This window comes from Hemibagrus wyckioides, linkage group LG14 (assembly GCF_019097595.1).
Source record: "Hemibagrus wyckioides isolate EC202008001 linkage group LG14, SWU_Hwy_1.0, whole genome shotgun sequence".
NCBI lineage: Eukaryota > Metazoa > Chordata > Actinopteri > Siluriformes > Bagridae > Hemibagrus > Hemibagrus wyckioides.
Genome location: NC_080723.1, coordinates 521,663 through 542,093, shown reverse-complemented (window position 1 = coordinate 542,093; position 20,431 = coordinate 521,663). Strand labels below are relative to the sequence as shown.

General features: G+C 38.2%; 1 protein-coding gene across 7 annotated transcripts in view; it reads left to right on the top strand.

Annotated features, from left to right (window-relative positions):
- kif21a (kinesin family member 21A) overlaps nt 1–20,431 on the top strand; it is a 65,558-nt gene that overhangs the window by 33,876 nt on the left and 11,251 nt on the right. For 3 of the 7 annotated variants that reach the window (XM_058408153.1, XM_058408150.1, XM_058408148.1), the window contains exons 6-24: nt 7,661–7,831; nt 7,914–8,029; nt 8,432–8,627; nt 10,775–10,964; nt 11,088–11,151; nt 12,482–12,682; nt 13,081–13,146; nt 14,539–14,623; nt 14,711–14,831; nt 15,641–15,829; nt 15,957–16,156; nt 16,417–16,524; nt 17,236–17,304; nt 17,599–17,741; nt 17,821–17,968; nt 18,134–18,328; nt 18,460–18,561; nt 19,382–19,547; nt 20,001–20,021. In XM_058408153.1, the coding sequence (XP_058264136.1) occupies nt 7,661–7,831; nt 7,914–8,029; nt 8,432–8,627; nt 10,775–10,964; nt 11,088–11,151; nt 12,482–12,682; nt 13,081–13,146; nt 14,539–14,623; nt 14,711–14,831; nt 15,641–15,829; nt 15,957–16,156; nt 16,417–16,524; nt 17,236–17,304; nt 17,599–17,741; nt 17,821–17,968; nt 18,134–18,328; nt 18,460–18,561; nt 19,382–19,547; nt 20,001–20,021 (2,551 nt within the window). The remainder of the gene's footprint in view (nt 1–7,660; nt 7,832–7,913; nt 8,030–8,431; nt 8,628–10,774; nt 10,965–11,087; nt 11,152–12,481; nt 12,683–13,080; nt 13,147–14,538; nt 14,624–14,710; nt 14,832–15,640; nt 15,830–15,956; nt 16,157–16,416; nt 16,525–17,235; nt 17,305–17,598; nt 17,742–17,820; nt 17,969–18,133; nt 18,329–18,459; nt 18,562–19,381; nt 19,548–20,000; nt 20,022–20,431) is intronic. The other 4 variants (XM_058408149.1, XM_058408151.1, XM_058408152.1 and 1 more) reach the window with 4 other exon arrangements.

The window sequence follows — 20,431 nt, the reverse complement described above, 5'->3', positions numbered from 1 at the left end:
TCAGAGTCACTTATCAAAGTCACTTATCAGAGTCGTTATCAGAGTCACTTATCAGAGTCACTTATCAGAGTCACTTATCAGAGTCACTTATCAGAGTCGTTATCAGAGTCACTTATCAGAGTCACTTATCAGAGTCGTTATCAGAGTCGTTATCAGAGTCACTTATCAGAGTCAATTATCAGAGTCACTTATCAGAGTCGCTTATCAGAGTCACTTATCAGAGTCATTATCAGAGTCACTTATCAGAGTCACCTATCAGAGTCACTTAACAGAGTCGTTATCAGACTCACTTATCAGAGTCACTTATCAGACTCACTTATCAGAGTCACTTATCAGAGTCACTTATCAGAGTCGCTTATCAGAGTCGCTTGTCAGAGTCACTTATAAGAGACTATAATAAGAGTCTCTTATCAGTCACTTATCAGAGTCACTTAATCAGAGTTGTTATAAGAGTCACTTATCAGAGTCACTTATCAGAGTCACTTATCAGAGTCTATAATAAGAGTCACTTATCAGAGTCACTTATCAGAGTCACTTATCAGAGTCTATAATAAGAGTCACTTATCAGTCACTTATCAGAGTCACTTATCAGAGTCTATAATAAGAGTCACTTATCAGAGTCACTTAATCAGAGTCGTTATCAGAGTCACTTATCAGAGTCACTTCTCAGAGTCACTTATCAGAGTCACTTAATCAGAGTCGTTATCAGAGTCACTTATCAGAGTCTATAATAAGAGTCACTTATCAGAGTCTATAATAAGAGTCACTTAATCAGAGTCGTTATCAGAGTCACTTATCAGAGTCTATAATAAGAGTCACTTATCAGAGTCACTTTATCAGAGTCACTTATCAGAGTCTATAATAAGAGTCACTTATCAGAGTCACATAATCAGAGTCGTTATCAGAGACTATAATCAGAGTCACTTCTCTGAGTCACTTATCAGAGTCACTTATCAGAGTCGTAATCAGAGTCACTTATCAGAGTCACTTATCAGAGTCTATAATGAGAGTCACTTATCAGATTCACTTAATCAGAGTCGTTATCAGAGTCACTTATCAGAGTCACTTATCAGAGTCTATAATCAGAGTTTCTTATCAAAGTCACTTATCAGAGTCGCTTATCAGAGTCGCTTATCAGAGTCATTTATCAGTCATTTATCAGAGTTTCTTATCAAAGTAACTTATCAGAGTCACTTATCAGAGTTTCTTATCAGAGTCATTTATCAGAGTCACTTATCAGAGTCACTTATCAGAGTCTATAATGAGAGTCACTTATCAGATTCACTTAATCAGAGTCGTTATCAGAGTCACTTATCAGAGTCACTTATCAGAGTCTATAATCAGAGTTTCTTATCAAAGTCACTTATCAGAGTCGCTTATCAGAGTCGCTTATCAGAGTCATTTATCAGTCATTTATCAGAGTTTCTTATCAAAGTAACTTATCAGAGTTTCTTATCAGAGTCATTTATCAGAGTTGCTTATCAGAGTCACTTATCAGAGTCGCTTATCAGAGTCTCTTATCAGAGTTTCTTATCAGACTCTCTTATCAGAGTTTCTTATCAGAGTCACTTATCAGAGTCACTTATCAGAGTCGCTTATCAGAGTCACTTATCAGAGTTTCTTATCAGAGTCACTTATCAGAGTCACTTATCAGTCATTTATCAGAGTTTCTTATCAGAGTCTCTTATCAGAGTCACTTATCAGTCATTTATCAGTCATTTATCAGAGTTTCTTATCAAAGTAACTTATCAGAGTCACTTATCAGAGTTTCTTATCAGAGTTTCTTATCAGAGTCGCTTATCAGAGTCTCTTATCAGAGTCTCTTATCAGAGTTTCTTATCAGACTCTCTTATCAGAGTTTCTTATCAGAGTCACTTATCAGAGTCACTTATCAGAGTCGCTTATCAGAGTCACTTATCAGAGTTTCTTATCAGAGTCACTTATCAGAGTTTCTTATCAGACTCTCTTATCAGAGTTTCTTATCAGAGTCGCTTATCAGAGTCGCTTATCAGAGTCGCTTATCAGAGTCACTTATCAGAGTTTCTTATCAGAGTCGCTTATCAGAGTCGCTTATCAGAGTCTCTTATCAGAGTCACTTATCAGAGTTACTTATCAGAGTCACTTATCAGAGTCTCTCATCAGCGTTTCTTATCAGAGTTTCTTATCAGAGTCACTTATCAGAGTCACTTATCAGAGTCTCTTATCAAAGTCACTTATCAGAGTCACTTATCAGAGTCTCTTATCAGAGTCGCTTATCAGAGTCGCTTATCAGAGTCTTTCATCAGCGTTTCTTATCAAAGTCACTTATCAGAGTCACTTATCAGAGTTTCTTATCAGAGTCTATAATCAGAGTCGCTTATCAGAGTCATTTATCAGAGTCGCTTATCAGAGTCATTTATCAGAGTTTTTTATCAAAGTCACTTATCAGAGTTTCTTATCAGAGTCTATTATCAGAGTCACTTATCAGAGTCATTTATCAGAGTTTTTTATCAGTCACTTATCAGAGTTTCTTACCAGAGTCTGTTATCAGAGTCAGTTATCAGAGTCATTTATCAGAGTTTCTTATCAGAGTCTATTATCAGAGTCACTTATCAAAGTCACTTATCAGAGTCACTTATCAGTCATTTATCAGAGTTTCTTATCAAAGTCACTTATCAGAGTCACTTATCAGAGTCACTTATCAGAGTCTCTTATCAGAGTTTCTCATCAGAGTCGCTTATCAGAGTCGCTTATCAGAGTTTCTTGTCAAAGTTTCTTGTCAGAGTCACTTATCAGAGTCTATAATCAGAGTCGCTTATCAGAGTCGCTTCTCAGAGTCTATAATCAGAGTCACTTCTCAGAGTCGCTTCTCAGAGTCGCTTCTTAGAGTCGCTTCTCAGAGTCTATTATCAGAGTCACTTATCAGAGTCTCTTATCAGAGTTTATTATCAGAGTCACTAATCAGAGTCTATAATCAGAGTCACTTATCAGAGTCTATAATCAGAGTCGCTTATCAGAGTCACTTATCAGAGTCACTTATCAGAGTCTATAATCAGAGTCACTTCTCAGAGTCACTTATCAGAGTCACTTATCAGAGTCTATAATCAGAGTCACTTATCAAAGTCACTTATCAGAGTCACTTTTCAGAGTCTATAATCAGAGTCACTTCTCAGAGTCACTTCTCAGACTCACTTCTCAGAGTCACTTCTCAGAGTCTATAATCAGAGTCACTTATCAAAGTCACTTATCCGAGTCACTTATCAGAGTCTATAATCAGAGTCACTTCTCAGAGTCACTTATCAGAGTCTATAATCAGAGTCACTTATCAAAGTCACTTATCAGAGTCGCTTAACAGAGTCGCTTAACAGAGTCGCTTATCAGAGTCACTTATCAGAGTCGCTTATCAGAGTCACTTATCAGAGTCACTTATCAGTCACTTATCAGAGTCACTTATCAGAGTCACTAATCAAAGTCACTTATCAGAGTTACTTATCAAAGTCACTTATCAGAGTCACTTATCAGTCACATATCAGAGTCACTTATCAGAGTCGTTATCAGAGTCACTTATCAGAGTCACTTAACAGTCACTTATCAGAGTCACTTATCAGAGTCACTTATCAGAGTCGTTATCAGACTCACTTATCAGAGTCACTTATCAGAGTCTATAATAAGAGTCACTTATCAGATTCACTTAATCAGAGTCGTTATGAGAGTCACTTATCAGAGTCGTAATCAGAGTCACTTATCAGAGTCACTTATCAGAGTCTATAATGAGAGTCACTTATCAGAGTCACTTAATCAGAGTCGTTATCAGAGTCACTTATCAGAGTCACTTATCAGAGACTATTATCACAGTTTCTTATCAAAGTCGCTTATCAGAGTTTCTTATCAGAGTCGCTTATCAGAGTTTCTTATCAGAGTCACTTATCAGAGGTTCTTATCAGAGTCACTTATCAGAGTCATTAATCAGAGTTTCTTATCAAAGTCACTTATCAGAGTCACTTATCAGAGTCTCTTATCAAAGTCACTTATCAGAGTCACTTATCAGAGTCACTTATCAGTCATTTATCAGAGTTTCTTATCAAAGTCACTTATCAGAGTCACTTATCAGAGTCACTTATCAGAGTCACTTATCAGAGTCGCTTATCAGAGTCGCCTGTCAGAGTCACTTATAAGAGACTATAATAAGAATCTCTTATCAGAGTCACTTATCAGAGTCACTTAATCAGAGTTGTTATAAGAGTCACTTATTAGAGTCACTTATCAGAGTCTATAATAAGAGTCACTTATCAGAGTCACTTATCAGAGTCACTTATCAGAGTCTATAATAAGAGTCACTTATCAGTCACTTATCAGAGTCACTTATCAGAGTCTATAATAAGAGTCACTTATCAGAGTCACTTAATCAGAGTCACTTTTCAGAGTCTATAATAAGAGTCACTTATCAGAGTCACTTAATCAGAGTCACTTTTCAGAGTCTATAATAAGAGTCACTTATCAGAGTCACTTAATCAGAGTCGTTATCAGACTCACTTATCAGAGTCACTTATCAGAGTCACTTATCAGAGTCTATAATAAGAGTCACTTATCAGACTCACTTATCAGAGTCACTTATCAGAGTCACTTATCAGAGTCTATAATAAGAGTCACTTATCAGATTCACTTAATCAGAGTCGTTATGAGAGTCACTTATCAGAGTCGTAATCAGAGTCACTTATCAGAGTCACTTATCAGAGTCACTTATCAGAGTCACTTATCCGAGTCACTTATCAGCGTCGTTATCAGAGACTATAATCAGATTCACTCATCAGAGTCACTTCTCAGAGTCACTTATCAGAGTCTATAATAAGAGTCACTTATCAGAATCACTTCATCAGAGTCGTTATCAGAGTCACTTATCAGAGTCTATAATAAGAGTCACTTAATCAGAGTCATTATCAGAGTCACTTATCAGAGTCTATAATAAGAGTCACTTATCAGAGTCACTTAATCAGAGTCATTTATCAGAGTCACTTATCAGAGTCTATAATAAGAGTCACTTATCAGATTCACTTAATCAGAGTCGTTATGAGAGTCACTTATCAGAGTCGTTATCAGAGACTATAATCAGAGTCACTTATCAGAGTCACTTATCAGAGTCGTAATCAGAGTCACTTATCAGAGTCACTTATCAGAGTCTATAATGAGAGTCACTTATCAGAGTCACTTAATCAGAGTCACTTATCAGAGTCACTTATCAGAGTCACTTATCAGAGTCTATAATCACAGTTTCTTATCAGTCTCTTATCAGAGTCTCTTATCAGAGTCTCTTATCAGAGTCACTTATCAGAGTCACTTTCTTTTCAAAGTCACTTATTAGAGTTTCTTATCAAAGTCACTTATCAGAGTCACTTATCAGAGTCACTTATCAGAGTTTCTTATCAGAGTTTCTTATCAGAGTCACTTATCAGAGTCTCTTATCAAAGTCACTTATCAGAGTCACTTATCAGAGTCTCTCATCAGCTTTTCTTATCAATGTCACTTATCAGAGTCACTTATCAGTCATTTATCAGAGTTTCTTATCAAAGTCACTTATCAGAGTCACTTATCAGAGTCTCTTATCCGAGTTTCTTATTAGAGTCACTTATCAGAGTCACTTATCAGAGTCTCTTATCAAAGTCACTTATCAGAGTCTCTTATCAAAGTCACTTATCAGAGTCTCTTATCAAAGTCACTCATCACAGTCACTTATCAGAGTCTCTCATCAGCTTTTCTTATTAATGTCACTTATCAGAGTCACTTATCAGTCATTTATCAGAGTTTCTTATCAAAGTCACTTATCAGAGTCACTTATCAGAGTCTCTTATCAGAGTCGCTTATCAGAGTCGCTTATCAGAGTTTCTTGTCAGAGTGTCTTGTCAGAGTCACTTATCAGAGTCTATAATCAGAGTCGCTTATCAGAGTCGCTTATCAGAGTCGCTTATCAGAGTTTCTTGTCAGAGTTTCTTGTCAGAGTCACATATCAGAGTCTATAATCAGAGTCACTTCTCAGAGTCGCTTATCAGTCACTTCTCAGAGTCGCTTCTCAGAGTCGCTTATCAGAGTCACTTATCAGAGTCACTTATCAGAGTCTCTTATCAAAGTCACTTATCAGAGTCACTTATCAGAGTTACTTATCAAAGTCACTTATCAGAGTCACTTATCAGAGTCTATAATCAGAGTCACATATCAGAGTCACTTGTCAGAGTCACTTCTCAGAGACACTTATCAGAGTCGCTTATCAGAGACACTTATCAGAGTCTATAATCAGAGTCACTTATCAGAGTCACTTGTCAGAGTCACTTCTCAGAGACACTTATCAGAGTCACTTCTCAGAGTCACTTCTCAGAGACACTTATCAGAGTCACTTATCAGAGTCACTTCTCAGAGTCGCTTATCAGAGTTTCTTGTCAGAGTCACTTATCAGAGTCTCTTATCAGAGTCACTTATCAGAGTCACTTCTCAGAGTCGCTTATCAGAGTCGCTTATCAGAGTCACTTCTCAGTGTCACTTCTCAGTGTCACTTCTCAGAGTCGCTTATCAGATTCACTTATCAGAGTCACTTATCAGAGTCACTTATCAGAGTCACTTATCAGAGTCTCTTATCAGAGTCTCTTATCAGAGTTTCTTATCAGAGTCGCTCATCAGAGTCGCTCATCAGAGTCGCTTATCAGAGTCGCTTATCAGAGTTTCTTGTCAGAGTCACTTATCAGAGTCTATAATCAGAGTCGCTTATCAGAGTCGCTTATCAGAGTCGCTTATCAGAGTCACTTATCAGAGTCACTTCTCAGAGTCACTTCTCAGAGTCACTTATCAGAGTCTCTTATCAGAGTTTCTTATCAGAGTCACTTATCAGAGTCTATAATCAGAGTCGCTTATCAGAGTCACTTATCAGAGTCACTTATCAGAGTTTCTCATCAGAGTTTCTCATCAGAGTCACTTATCAGAGTCTCTTATCAGAGTGTCTTATCAGAGTCACTTATCAGAGTGTCTTATCAGAGTCACTTATCAGAGTCTCTTATCAGAGTTTCTTATCAGAGTCACTTATCAGAGTCTATAATCAGAGTCGCTTATCAGAGTCGCTTATCAGAGTCACTTATCAGAGTCGCTTATTAGAGTTTCTTATCAGAGTCACTTATCAGAGTCTATAATCATAGTCGCTTATCAGAGTCACTTATCAGAGTCACTTATCAGAGTTTCTTATCAGAGTCACTTATCAGAGTCACTTATCAGAGTCTCTTATCAGAGTTTCTTATCAGAGTCACTTATCAGAGTCACTTATCAGAGTCTCTTATCAGAGTTTCTTATCAGAGTCATTTATCAGAGTCTCTTATCAAAGTCACTTATCAGAGTCACTTATCAGAGTCTCTTATCAAAGTCACTTATCAGAGTCACTTATCAGAGTCTCTTATTAGAGTTTCTTATCAAAGTCATTTATCAGAGTCGCTTATCAGAGACACTTATCAGAGTCTATAATCAGAGTCACTTATCAGAGTCGCTTATCAGAGTCGCTTATCAGAGTCGCTTATCAGAGTCGCTTATCAGAGTCACTTATCAGAGTCGCTTATCAGAGTCGCTTATCAGAGTCACTTATCAGAGTCACTTATCAGAGTCACTTTTATAATGAAGCAGATTGTATGAAATATAACTTTCCCTCTTTCAGAATGACAGTGAGACTGATAACCGTCTGGCCAATGGCTCATCTGACATGGATGAGTTTGAGACGCTAACAGCAAAGTTCCACTTTGTGGATCTGGCAGGTTCCGAGCGGCTGAAGAGAACCGGTGCCACTGGGGAAAGAGCCAAAGAGGGCATCTCCATCAACTGTGGACTGGTGAGTGTGGTCACTCTAGACGTGTGAATCGATCTGCAGTATTCCACACTGTTCCACTCATTACCTCATGTCTGTGATGCAGTTAGCGCTGGGGAACGTCATCAGTGCTTTAGGAGACAGGAGCAAACGGTCCACTCATGTGCCTTACCGGGACTCCAAACTCACTCGCCTCCTCCAGGATTCTTTAGGTGGCAACAGGTTTGTTCATGATGAACCTACATTAAAAGAGATGTTACACTTCACTAGGTCTTTACTGACCTCTGGGTTTTACCTGAAATTTTCATTTTGATGATTTTTATGTTCTATATCCAAAGTGTGCAGATAGTTACATGACATTTTTATAATTATTATTATTATATAATTTAGCCATAGAAGTAGTAATAATAATATATATTTAATAATATAATGATAATTATATTGTAATCAAATTCAGCTAACTCTGGTATAATGAGTTTAGTCAACGTTAATAAAGCTATAAATCATCGACACTGGTTAATCTTATTCTCACACAGAGGTTTTGGTCTTGATCAGTGTTCTGAATGTGTTTTTATCATTGAGAAGTTTTCAGGTTTATTTGTTCTTTATTTGTGTTTCTCACAGTCAGACAGTGATGATCGCCTGCATTAGTCCATCAGACCGGGACTTCATGGAGACCCTGAACACCCTGAAGTATGCTAACCGAGCACGCAACATTAAGAACAAGGTGGTGGTGAATCAGGACAGAGCCAGTCAGCAGATCAGCGCTCTGAGGACGGAGATCGCGCGGCTGCAGATGGAGCTGATGGAGTATCGAACTGTGAGAGAGCTACACCACTGTACTCTATACGCTGTGTAGAAGTTAGCTCTAATAATAATCTTATACATGACATTGACTTTCATATCATGGAACAACAGTGTTACTACACAACACGTTATAACAGTGTTACTACACAACACTTAATATCAGTGTTACTACACAACACTTAATATCAGTGTTACTACACAACACTTAATATCAGTGTTACTACACAACACGTTATAACAGTGTTACTACACAACACTTAATATCAGTGTTACTACACAACACGTTATAACAGTGTTACTACACAACATGTTATAACAGTGTTACTACACAACACTTAATATCAGTGTTACTACACAACACTTAATATCAGTGTTACTACACAACACTTAATATCAGTGTTACTACACAACACTTAATATCAGTGTTACTACACAACACGTTATAACAGTGTTACTACACAACACTTAATATCAGTGTTACTACACAACACTTAATATCAGTGTTACTACACAACACTTAATATCAGTGTTACTACACAACACTTAATATCAGTGTTACTACACAACACTTAATATCAGTGTTACTACACAACACTTAATATCAGTGTTACTACACAACACTTAATATCAGTGTTACTACACAACACGTTATAACAGTGTTACTACACAACACTTAATATCAGTGTTACTACACAACACTTAATCAGTGTTACTACACAACACTTAATATCAGTGTTACTACACAACACTTAATATCAGTGTTACTACACAACACTTAATATCAGTGTTACTACACAACACTTAATATCAGTGTTACTACACAACACGTTATAACAGTTACTACACAACACTTAATATCAGTGTTACTACACAACACTTAATATCAGTGTTACTACACAACACTTAATATCAGTGTTACTACACAACACGTTATAAGTGTTACTACACAACACTTAATATCAGTGTTACTACACAACACGTTATAACAGTGTTACTACACAACATGTTATAACAGTGTTATTACACAACACGTTATAACAGTGTTACTACACAACACTTAATATCAGTGTTACTACACAACACTTAATATCAGTGTTATTACACAACACGTTATAACAGTGTTACTACACAACACTTAATATCAGTGTTACTACACAACACTTAATATCAGTGTTACTACACAACACGTTATAACAGTGTTACTACACAACACTTAATATCAGTGTTACTACACAACACGTTATAACAGTGTTACTACACAACATGTTATAACAGTGTTATTACACAACACGTTATAACAGTGTTACTACACAACACTTAATATCAGTGTTACTACACAACACTTAATATCAGTGTTATTACACAACACGTTATAACAGTGTTACTACACAACACTTAATATCAGTGTTACTACACAACACTTAATATCAGTGTTACTACACAACACTTAATATCAGTGTTATTACACAACACGTTATAACAGTGTTACTACACAACACTTAATATCAGTGTTACTACACAACACTTAATATCAGTGTTATTACACAACACGTTATAACAGTGTTACTACACAACACTTAATATCAGTGTTACTACACAACACTTAATATCAGTGTTACTACACAACACTTAATATCAGTGTTACTACACAACACTTAATATCAGTGTTACTACACAACACTTAATATCAGTGTTACTACACAACACGTTATAACAGTGTTACTACACAACATGTTATAACAGTGTTATTACACAACACGTTATAACAGTGTTACTACACAACATTTAATAACAGTGTTACTACACAACACATTATAACAGTGTTACTACACAACACTTAAGTGTTACTACACAACATGTTATAACAGTGTTACCACACAACACTTAATAACAGTGTTACTACACAACACTTAAGTGTTACTACACACCATGTTATAACAGTGTTACTACACAACACTTAATAACAGTGTTACTACACAACATGTTATAACAGTGTTACTACACAACACTTAATAACAGTGTTACTACACATGTTATAACAGTGTTACTACACAACACTTAACTGTTACTACACAACATGTTATAACAGTGTTACTACATTATTAGATTAGAGGTTTACAAACTCTTGAATTCCGGTGTTGAGTATGGCTGTGTGTTCAGGGCAAGCGTATGATTGGAGAGGACGGACTGGAGAGCATCAATGACATGTATCATGAGAACTCCATGCTGCAGACGGAGAACCAGAACCTGCGTGTGCGTGTCAAAGCCATGCAGGAAACCATCGATGCCCAGCGAGCTCGCCTCACTCAGTTCCTCAGCGAACAGGCTAATCAGGCTCTCGCTAAAGCTGGTATGCTACTCGTCTGTGTGTGTGTGTGTTCCAGCAGCCATTATGTTTATAATAAGCACACGACTTTGTAATCGTCTATTATTATTCAGTTCTTTGGTTGTCTGTGAAATGATTTGTGTGCAGGGGAAGGCAGCGAGGAAATTGGGAATATGATTCAGAACTACATCAAAGAGATTGAAGATTTGAGGTAAGCTTTTCTTAACGTTATCAATTGTGTTAATGGATGAGAAGAATGAATTATCCTTGCCAACAGATGGAGTGATGCTGACCGAGACGCTGCCTGGGGTGGAGTGTACAGTGTAGTAGAGGTGTTCACCAAAAACATGGAGCAGATATAAACCCAGAAAGGAGGAATGTCCACTGTGTGTGGATTCTCAACTTCTGTCATGACAAATACCATCTTCTGCAGGAGGGCTGTCTAGCAGTTCCTCTAAATATCCCAATATTTGGCCAGAATGTGGAAAATTGAAAGAGAACTGAAGTATGAGGTTGGACTGCTCCTGATCCTGAGCTCAGCTTGGAGTCTGTTTTTTTTCTTTAGTTTTGAGTTTTGTATTTTTTTTTTCTCTGCCTCCACTTCTGGGTTGTCTGGTTCCTTTGACCTTCCTCTGACCTCTTTATTAGATTGTTGGAAGTACACTTAGCTAAGCCAGATTGCTTAGCCACTGTGTGAATGTGTGAGTTGATGTGTTTGGGCTTCTTATTAATGTTTTTTCTTCTGATTGTATTATTAATGTAATATTTCCATCATCTTCCGTTCACTATTGTTTAGCAGACATTGCTTAATCAGACAGTTTACATAAAAACTAAGCAACCTATACATGCTGTCTTTAAGGTCATGTTAAATTAGCTATATTAATTAAATCAAGGGGTTAACTACTGTAAATTGCGTATATAAATATTAGGGCTGGGCAAGTTAACACGTTATTATCGCGTTAACTCATTAATTAATTAACGCCAACAATTATTTTATCGCGCGTTGATGCAGTTTTTATTATTTTGTAAATTATTTTAAAAGTCTGTTGCTCAGCGGCTCTGAATACACATACAGACAAACCATGGGTGACGGGAGGGGTGGGATCTTGATCCGTATTGGCTTGGGATGAACATCATGACGCGTCTGAACCAGTGAGAGCATTTGGGATAAGCATAAGACTGCCGCGGGGCTGAAAGGAGCCGGGAAAAAAATAGAACAGGTGGATAAACAAACACAGAGAAAGGCACGGAACAGAGAGAGAGAGAAAGAGCGTTAACTCGCGTTAACTCATGACAATCATGCAATTAATCGCGATAAAAAATTTAATATTTATTGTAACCCTAATAAATATATATAAATAATGAAAATGTCTGTCTTAGGTAATTTTCCCGAGTCATTCCATCTGGAGCAGCAGCTCAACCTGTCATATTTTTCTAGACTCACATGGAACGTTTATCAATAAAATAAATTTATCAGAAAAAATTGAACCCTTGAATAAGAGAGAGAGAGTACACGACTATAGCATATTTTTGTGTTTCAGGGCAAAACTGCTGGAAAGTGAGGCAGTGAACGAGAATCTGAGGAAGAATCTGTCCCGAGCGTCCACTCGGACGTCCTTCTACGGAGGAACCGCAGCGTTCTCTCTCGGCCCTGACCCGTCCCAAGAGACCGCAGACATCATCGAGCTGGCTAAGAAAGATCTGGAGAAACTGAAGAGGAGAGAGAAGAAGAAAAAGAAAAGGTAAAACTAAAGAGAGTGATTAATAACGTGAGGCCTGTTCTCTCTGTGTGAGCTGCTATGTGGAGGAGAAGTTTCTTGGTAACATCGTCCTCTTGATGTCTCATCCTGAACACTGTGTGTGTGTGTGTGTGAGGCTACTGTCAGCTGTACAATTACACAAGGGAATGTCATCTTAATGACTGTGATTATTACAGCATACTGTAGAAGCATTGCTTGTCTGCTGTTTGAGTTTTACGTTAAGGAGACAGCATGGGAACTGTGTGGTCAGCGAGAGGGAAGAGAGGGTCAGCAGTTTAATACATAGATCTTAGATCTGTGGCTTTTCCTGCTCCTCACTCACTGATGTCGTCTTCCTTCCTCTTCTCCTCTCCCTGATCTTTGCCCTCTGACCTGTGAAGGCTCCAGCAACTGCTGGAGGAGAGGAGAGTGGAAGAGGAAGAGGAGATGGAGGTGGAGGAAGACAGGTTTGTCATTGTCTCACACCTGCCCATAGAGTGTCTTCCCTCTGAAGTCCTCTTACCCCTGACCCCGGCTATTTTATCTCTTTTTTTTAAGCAGGTAGTTGCCACACTTGGAAAAGATCCACCAAAAGAGCATGCATTACCATGTAATAAAGATTATTACAGCTTTATTACACTATTTACTGCTTACTCATAACATATCCATGTGTTTCTGTACAAAACAAGGCTCTCATTCTTTAAAATAGTGGTTTGGGAACTACCTGACCGTTGCTTCTGATGTTTTCAGAGCAGAATGAATGAAAAACAAGCTATTTCATTTCTTTATAACGTTTCCCTGCTCAGCGTGAACCTTTTCATTTAGATCCTCAGGAATGCTTTGGCCTTTAATGTGCTTTTATTTTTGTTTTTTTGTTTTTTTTTAACAATGCTGCTGCACTGGATTTATGACATTCAACAAATATTAACTTTATATTGAATATTCTAAATGATACTCAGTGATTTTATAATGAAATTGTTTTTGTATTCTAAAGTTGAGCTGGACGGTGACACTCAGTAAATAGTGAAAAGACTATGAACATGAAAGATAATGACATTAAATTTATTCCAAGCACACACACACACACATATATATATATATATATATATATATATATATATATATATATATATATGGGGAAGGGGAATGAGAGAGAGAGAGAGAGAGAGAGAGAGAAAAAGATAGATAGATAGATAGATAGATAGATAGATAGATAGATAGATAGATAGATAGATAGATAGATAGATAGATAGATAGATAGATAGATAGATACTTGTCATTTAAGTTTCTTGTGTCAATCAAGTATAATTATTAACCAGACAGTGAAGAGAAGTCCACAGTTGCTGACCGTTTCATATTTGGATGACATTCTGGTTGTTCTTCATTTCTTCTTTTTTCTGTATCACTGGAATGTCTAAAAAATTGCACATGTTCAGCTAATTTACCTTAAACTATTTGTTTGCCCATCCGAACTTACAGTTATGTTCAATGGATTAAAATATAGTGAATGTAGAAATGTAGTAAAATATAGTGAACTATAACATATAAATATAATCAGAGAACTTCACACGTTAATTATTCTTCTTTTCAGTGAATTATTAAAAGCATTTCACTCTTCATTCATTCAGATAGAACTTTAATTCAGATTGCTCTCAGTCTGTTTACTCACTCATTTATTGTGTAAACACTTTTTTAAACACAAATTATTCGTCTGTCTGAATAAAAACTTTTGATTTATAATCTCTAAACCCGAAACCAAACGGCTCTAAAAATCACAGAGTATCATTAAATTGCACATGTATCAGTGAACCTGAAAGGGATGTTTCCTGTAGTAAAATTACACCTGTGATTGTGTCCAGTGTTGTAAAGGAAGATATCCCTGATAATGAGCAAGAGAAGGGGAATGAGAGAGAGCAGCTGGAGCCAGCGAGTGAGGAGGCAGAGGTACACATGCCATGGCTTTTCTCCTAATATTTCATATATCTAAAATATTAACTATCTGATTGTTGTCATATTTTTGTTGCCCTCCAGCAAGAGGTTCAGGAAGGCAGCGATCATGAGGAGGCTGAGGAGGAAGAGGAGGAGGAGGAAGACGAGGAGATGGATGCTGACGAGAGTTCAGATGATTCAGACTCTGATATTGATGAGAAAGGTACAGACCTCTCTTCTTTACTTCTGAATATATCACTATATATCTTATAGTTACAGTTTCTGACTAAACACTGTAATTTATTAATACTGTTATTATTTTATTTACAAATCTTATTGTTTTCATTTAGTTCTGCCTTTCAGAAGCTACTTAAGATATTTAAATGTTTCCCAGAAGATAAAATAAGAACAGTTTACTCTGATCATCCTGTAAATCTGACATCCCTCTAGATTATTAATGTGTCAGGTTGCCTTTCTGAGCATTAGTAAATGTTTCAGCTTTTGTAAAAGTTGTGTTCGAGTCCCTCGGTTGTCCTCAGTGTGAAAAGATAGACCTCAAACTCATATAGTCTGCCAGGAAGGGGTTAAAATGCAGAAGATGCTGGAAAAGCAAAGAATATTTAATACTTATTAAACTAGGATCATTCTAGAACAATAGATTTAACAATATCCTTTAAGGTTCAGGTTTATTAATCATGTACAAGAATTACCATTTATTCAGAGTGAAATGTTTTGGTCGTAGGTTTCTAAGACTCTATAATAAGACTCTTAAGGTGATGGTAGTATGCAAAATGAGCAAAAATGTCATACAGTAGGAGACACATCACAGGACAAGGTGTTTGTATTGTACACTGTATATAGAAGTGTATAGATCAGCAAAAATCACATAATCACAAAATCACATAATTCTAATTAAAGTGTGTCAGTAAAGATAGATGGCGCACAAACTCAGCAGCAAGGACGCATTTATTTATTTTTTCTGGTCTTCTTTGGGGAAAAAAAGACATTATTATTTTTATGCGTGTGGAACAGAGAACTTCCAGGCAGATTTGGCAAACATCACCTGTGAGATTGCCATCAAGCAGAAGCTCATCGACGAGCTGGAGAACAGCCAGAGACGTCTTCACACCCTTAAACAACAATATGAGCAAAAACTCATGATGCTGCAAAGCAAGATACGGGACACACAGCTGGAGAGAGATCGTGTGCTCCAAAACATGGGTAGGAGATGCCTCAGGGCAAGAATCACACCTCCTTTAATGTTATGAATTATACATATCAGTCTCTGGAATAGGTTTGTGATCATGGCTGCTGTGTGGATAAACCTGTGTGTGGTTGCATCTTCCAGGCACTATGGAGTCCTGTACCGAGGACAAGGCTAAGAAAATAAAGGCAGAGTACGAGAAGAAACTAAGCATCATGAATAAAGAGATGCAGAAACTACAAGCTGCCCAGAAAGAACACGCTCGCCTGCTGAAGAACCAGTCACAGTACGAGAAGCAGCTCAAGAAACTCCAGCAGGAAGTGGTGGAGATGAAGAAAATCAAAGTACAGCATCATTCTAGTCTAAGAACAATATTATTTTGACATAGAGCTACAATATATACAACAAATTCTTTAGACTTTAGATTCTGTAGCTGTGAGAAAGGTTTGAGGATGAAACAGCACCATCCAGTGGTCAGACGTCTTCATAAATATTTAAAGAAAGCTCAGAACCCTGTCTTTGTGTGATAAAACGTTTCCTTCAGGTTTATTGTGAGTGTGTGCACACAGTGTGCTCTGACTGTCTCTGTGTGGACTGCTGCTAGGTGCGGCTGATGAAGCAAATGAAGGAGCAGCAGGAGAAGAACCGTCTGGCAGAGACACGCAGGAATCGTGAGATTGCCACACTGAAGAAGGACCAGCGAAAACAGGAGGTGCTGCATTCTGGGTCCTCCATTATTCATACGCTGAGGTTTCCTCTATTCAACATCTGATATTTATTTATGAGGCCGGTCAGGACCCTCATTTTCACAAGAACATCGTACAGCATTGTATATGAGTTCTATTGATCTTCTCATGAAATAGGATTAGATATCACATGCTGTGTTCAGCTGAACAGAACATGATCGTGCAAAATCACAAATTTTGGAGCAAATTTGATAAAAGATGAATAGCCTGTTTACTCTGTGTTTCCTTGTCCATGCAGTAAAATGCATCGCAGTAACCCAGCAGTAGTAGCTCTCCGTGTATGACCGTGTTTTCCACAAATGACTGGTGATGCATGTTGGTGAACATCATCTCATTTACTTAGTATAGTTTAGATGTAAAAGGGTTGCATTTCTCCAGTCTTGTCTTTAACAGCGTAACCTAACAGAGTAGTTGGGTGGGGGGGGGGTTGGAACTGGACGGCAGTAGGACATGAGGGTGGCCCTAATTTGCATATTCATGCATATTCATAGCTCTTGTATTCTTTTTGAAGATAAAGGTATAGAAACGTTCTGATTGTATTTGAAATCCTTCTTAGGGATTAAAATAATTTGATTACACATTTGAAATGATTTTAATAGTAAAATTGCATGTTCAGAGCTGCTTTAAAAAAACTGTGGTGTTAATGAGCTTTCTGCTTTGTGCTCTCTGTACTGCAGCACCAGCTGAAACTGCTTGAGGCCCAAAAGAGGCAGCAAGAGCTCATACTGCGAAGGAAGACCGAGGAGGTAAAGCACTCTCTCTCTCTCTCTCTCTCTCTCTCTCTCTACACACACACACACACATACACCTACATTTGTCTTACTATCCTCATGAGGACCTTCCACTGATGTCACAATTGATTGATGCTATTGATACCTAAAATAAAACCTACTCTTAACCCTAAACATAACCTTAGTAACCAGGATTTTTTTGGTGTAGGTTTTGTTATAATAAAAAATGAATTCATTTATTTGAAGTACTAGACAAATTTGACCAGGCACACACAAACACACACTTGTAATAACTGGATCTTGCTGTAGGTGACTGCTCTGAGGCGGCAGGTTCGGCCCATTTCAGGAAAGATGACCAGGAAGGTCCTCCTACCTGAGAGTGTACAGGACTCTGCTCACAGAATGTCCAACACACGGACACACACAGGATCAGGAGCTCCAAATGGAACCAGGTACGAGTCTACATATATGTGTGTGTATGTGAGAATGTGTTTTGAGGTCATGCCTCTTACAGTAGCCGTATGTATTCAGCAGACTGTACCATCGCAGACCCGTGGGGATTTATTCTACCCGTGTAGCACGTGTTAAATGGCAGAGTCTGGAACGCCGTATCTCCGACATCATTATGCAGCGCATGACTATCTCCAACATGGAGGCAGATATGAATCGCCTTCTTAAGGTGAAAAAATGTATATCTTAATTATGTTATATTTCAGCTCTTCAGTAATTCAGACTCAAATTCACATGTAGCTCTTTATGGTTATGTACTAAATATGAAAATAAGCTGGGTTAAAGCATTAAAGTATATGTGGCAGTGAAGCATCTATTCTCATTGTGCCCACAGCAACGGGAGGATCTGACACGACGGAGAGACAAGCTGAGCAGGAAAAAGGAGAAGATGGCTGCCGAAGGCCCTGAAGCTGAAAAAGCTGTACAGTCTCTGAACGAGGAATTGGAGTCTCTGTTGGCCAACATCGACTACATCAACGACAGCATTGCTGACTGTCAGGCCAACATCATGCAGATGGAGGAGGCGAAGGTGTGTGTTACATCATTAGGAATAAGTCTTGTACATTTGAGATCAATTAGAAAAATGTTTTTATAGATAGTTATTATAGAGATATTTGGAAAAGAGCATGTGTGTGTGTGTGTGTGTGTGTGTGTGTGTAGGAGGAGGGAGAGACGATGGATGTTTCAGCTGTGATCAGCTCCTGCACCCTTTCAGAGGCTCGTTTCCTCTTGGATCACTTCATGTCCATGGCTATCAATAAGGTACCAAACAGTGTTATTTTGGACATTAAAGACATTTTGGTAGGCAACAGGAAATCAACAATCACCATATTTTGGGGAATTGATGCAGTCAGGTTTGGCTTAGAGTGCAAAACTGATCTTGCTGTTTGGAGGGAGAGTCAAGGATCTCTATAAGATCATGTATGTAGGGGAGATCAGTTAGAGCTGTGATGATGTATGAGCTTTTCCAGGTTTGTAGCAGTTGTGAGGTGTCAAGATGGTGAGAAGGACGATGGCCAGATTGAGAGAAATGGGAAATCCATCCCAGTAAACTGCTCATTTGGCTGATGCAGATAAAGTTAAGCTCAAGTTTAAGCTTGCACTGATTCAACTCCTTTTACCACTGAATTAACTCCAGGAAGAGATTGCATGTAATCAGTGCAAACTAGCTGAGATAGTTGTGATGGTTCAGTGTTTAAGGTTTCATGTCACCGATAACATTAAGTTTTTTAATACTAGGAAAGTAATATTACAGTTCTTTATTGTAGGTATGTGTTTACAGTTGTATTTTTTTCATCACTTAATTGGCAACCCAGGATGACTGTAAATATTCTCAAATCTACAGTAATTTTTTTTACAGTGTATTTATGCATTGCTTTTATTGAAATCACTGGCATGTTTCTGACCGATGCTTCTGACTGATAGCAAAATGTCCTTGTGGCCTTACAGTTGAGTTCCTTTGCTCTGTTATAATCAAACCTCTCACCTTCACATGCCTGTACATACTTCTACTACTTTCCATCCAGTGTTTAAGACTGTGATAAATTACACTTTCAAATAAAGTCTGTACCCACTGTCTCAGGGGCTACAGGCTGCCCAGAAGGAGTCTCAGATCAAGGTGATGGAGGGCCGACTCAAGCAGACTGAGATCAACAGCGCCACTCAGAACCAGCTCCTGTTCCACATGCTGAAGGAGAAGGCAGAGTTTAATCCCGAGCTGGATGCGCTGCTTGGGAACGCTCTCCAAGGTGAGTGTCTCTGTTAATAAAGACTCAGAGAGATACCTCAGCTGCTCTGCCCAGTCCTGTGATTACCTATACACACCTTTCTGGTAGAGATGCCTAAACCCATTTAAATATAAAATGAAATTCTGGTCTTCTGATCTGAAATTCTGATCTTTGCCATGGCACAGTGAAATATTATTCAGCAGGGCTGGTCAGATCAACACCCTGCATGACCTGACCACACATGTTCTGATTCTACTCCTGAACAGATGCTGAATTAAAGATGTTTAGAAAATCATCTCTGATATATGACATTGGTTAGTTAGATTATCGGCATCTCTTCAGCAGCGCTAGACTGCTGTGCTTTTTTTCTGCTGGATTGGATTTGGTTGTTTGTTTGTTACAGTTGGGGGAATGTGTTTTTGATGTGTGTGTTGCCTTTGTTTCTGTTCCCCCTATTTGCCTGAATTGAAACAGAGCTAGGTAACATGCCTGTGGGTAAGTACCGGAACCTCCCTGTACTGTGTTCTGAGAGCATGGGTCTCTAATGTTAAACTAACCACAGACTAGCAGTTTCATCTGCAGGTGCATGAGGCGTACTGTTGTGAGGCTTAACTCCATCCCTCCACCCCTTCTTTCCTCCCTTCTTCATGCCAGTGCCTCTTACATGTGCTTCAATCCACGCAATAAATCACACATTAACCATTCGTTTGAGCTGAAAGCCCAGGCCCATGACAGGTTAAAGAGGAACCTTCCATATTAGCTGGTTCACATGTTTGAACACCTAATGCTTTTTGTCCTCCTCAAGATAACTAGTCCTGAACTTCCTCGCTCTGTACCTTAGACATCATAGCTTCTTGACCCAGCTGGACAGTATGGATCCACGTTTCCAAGCTGAGCAATAAGCA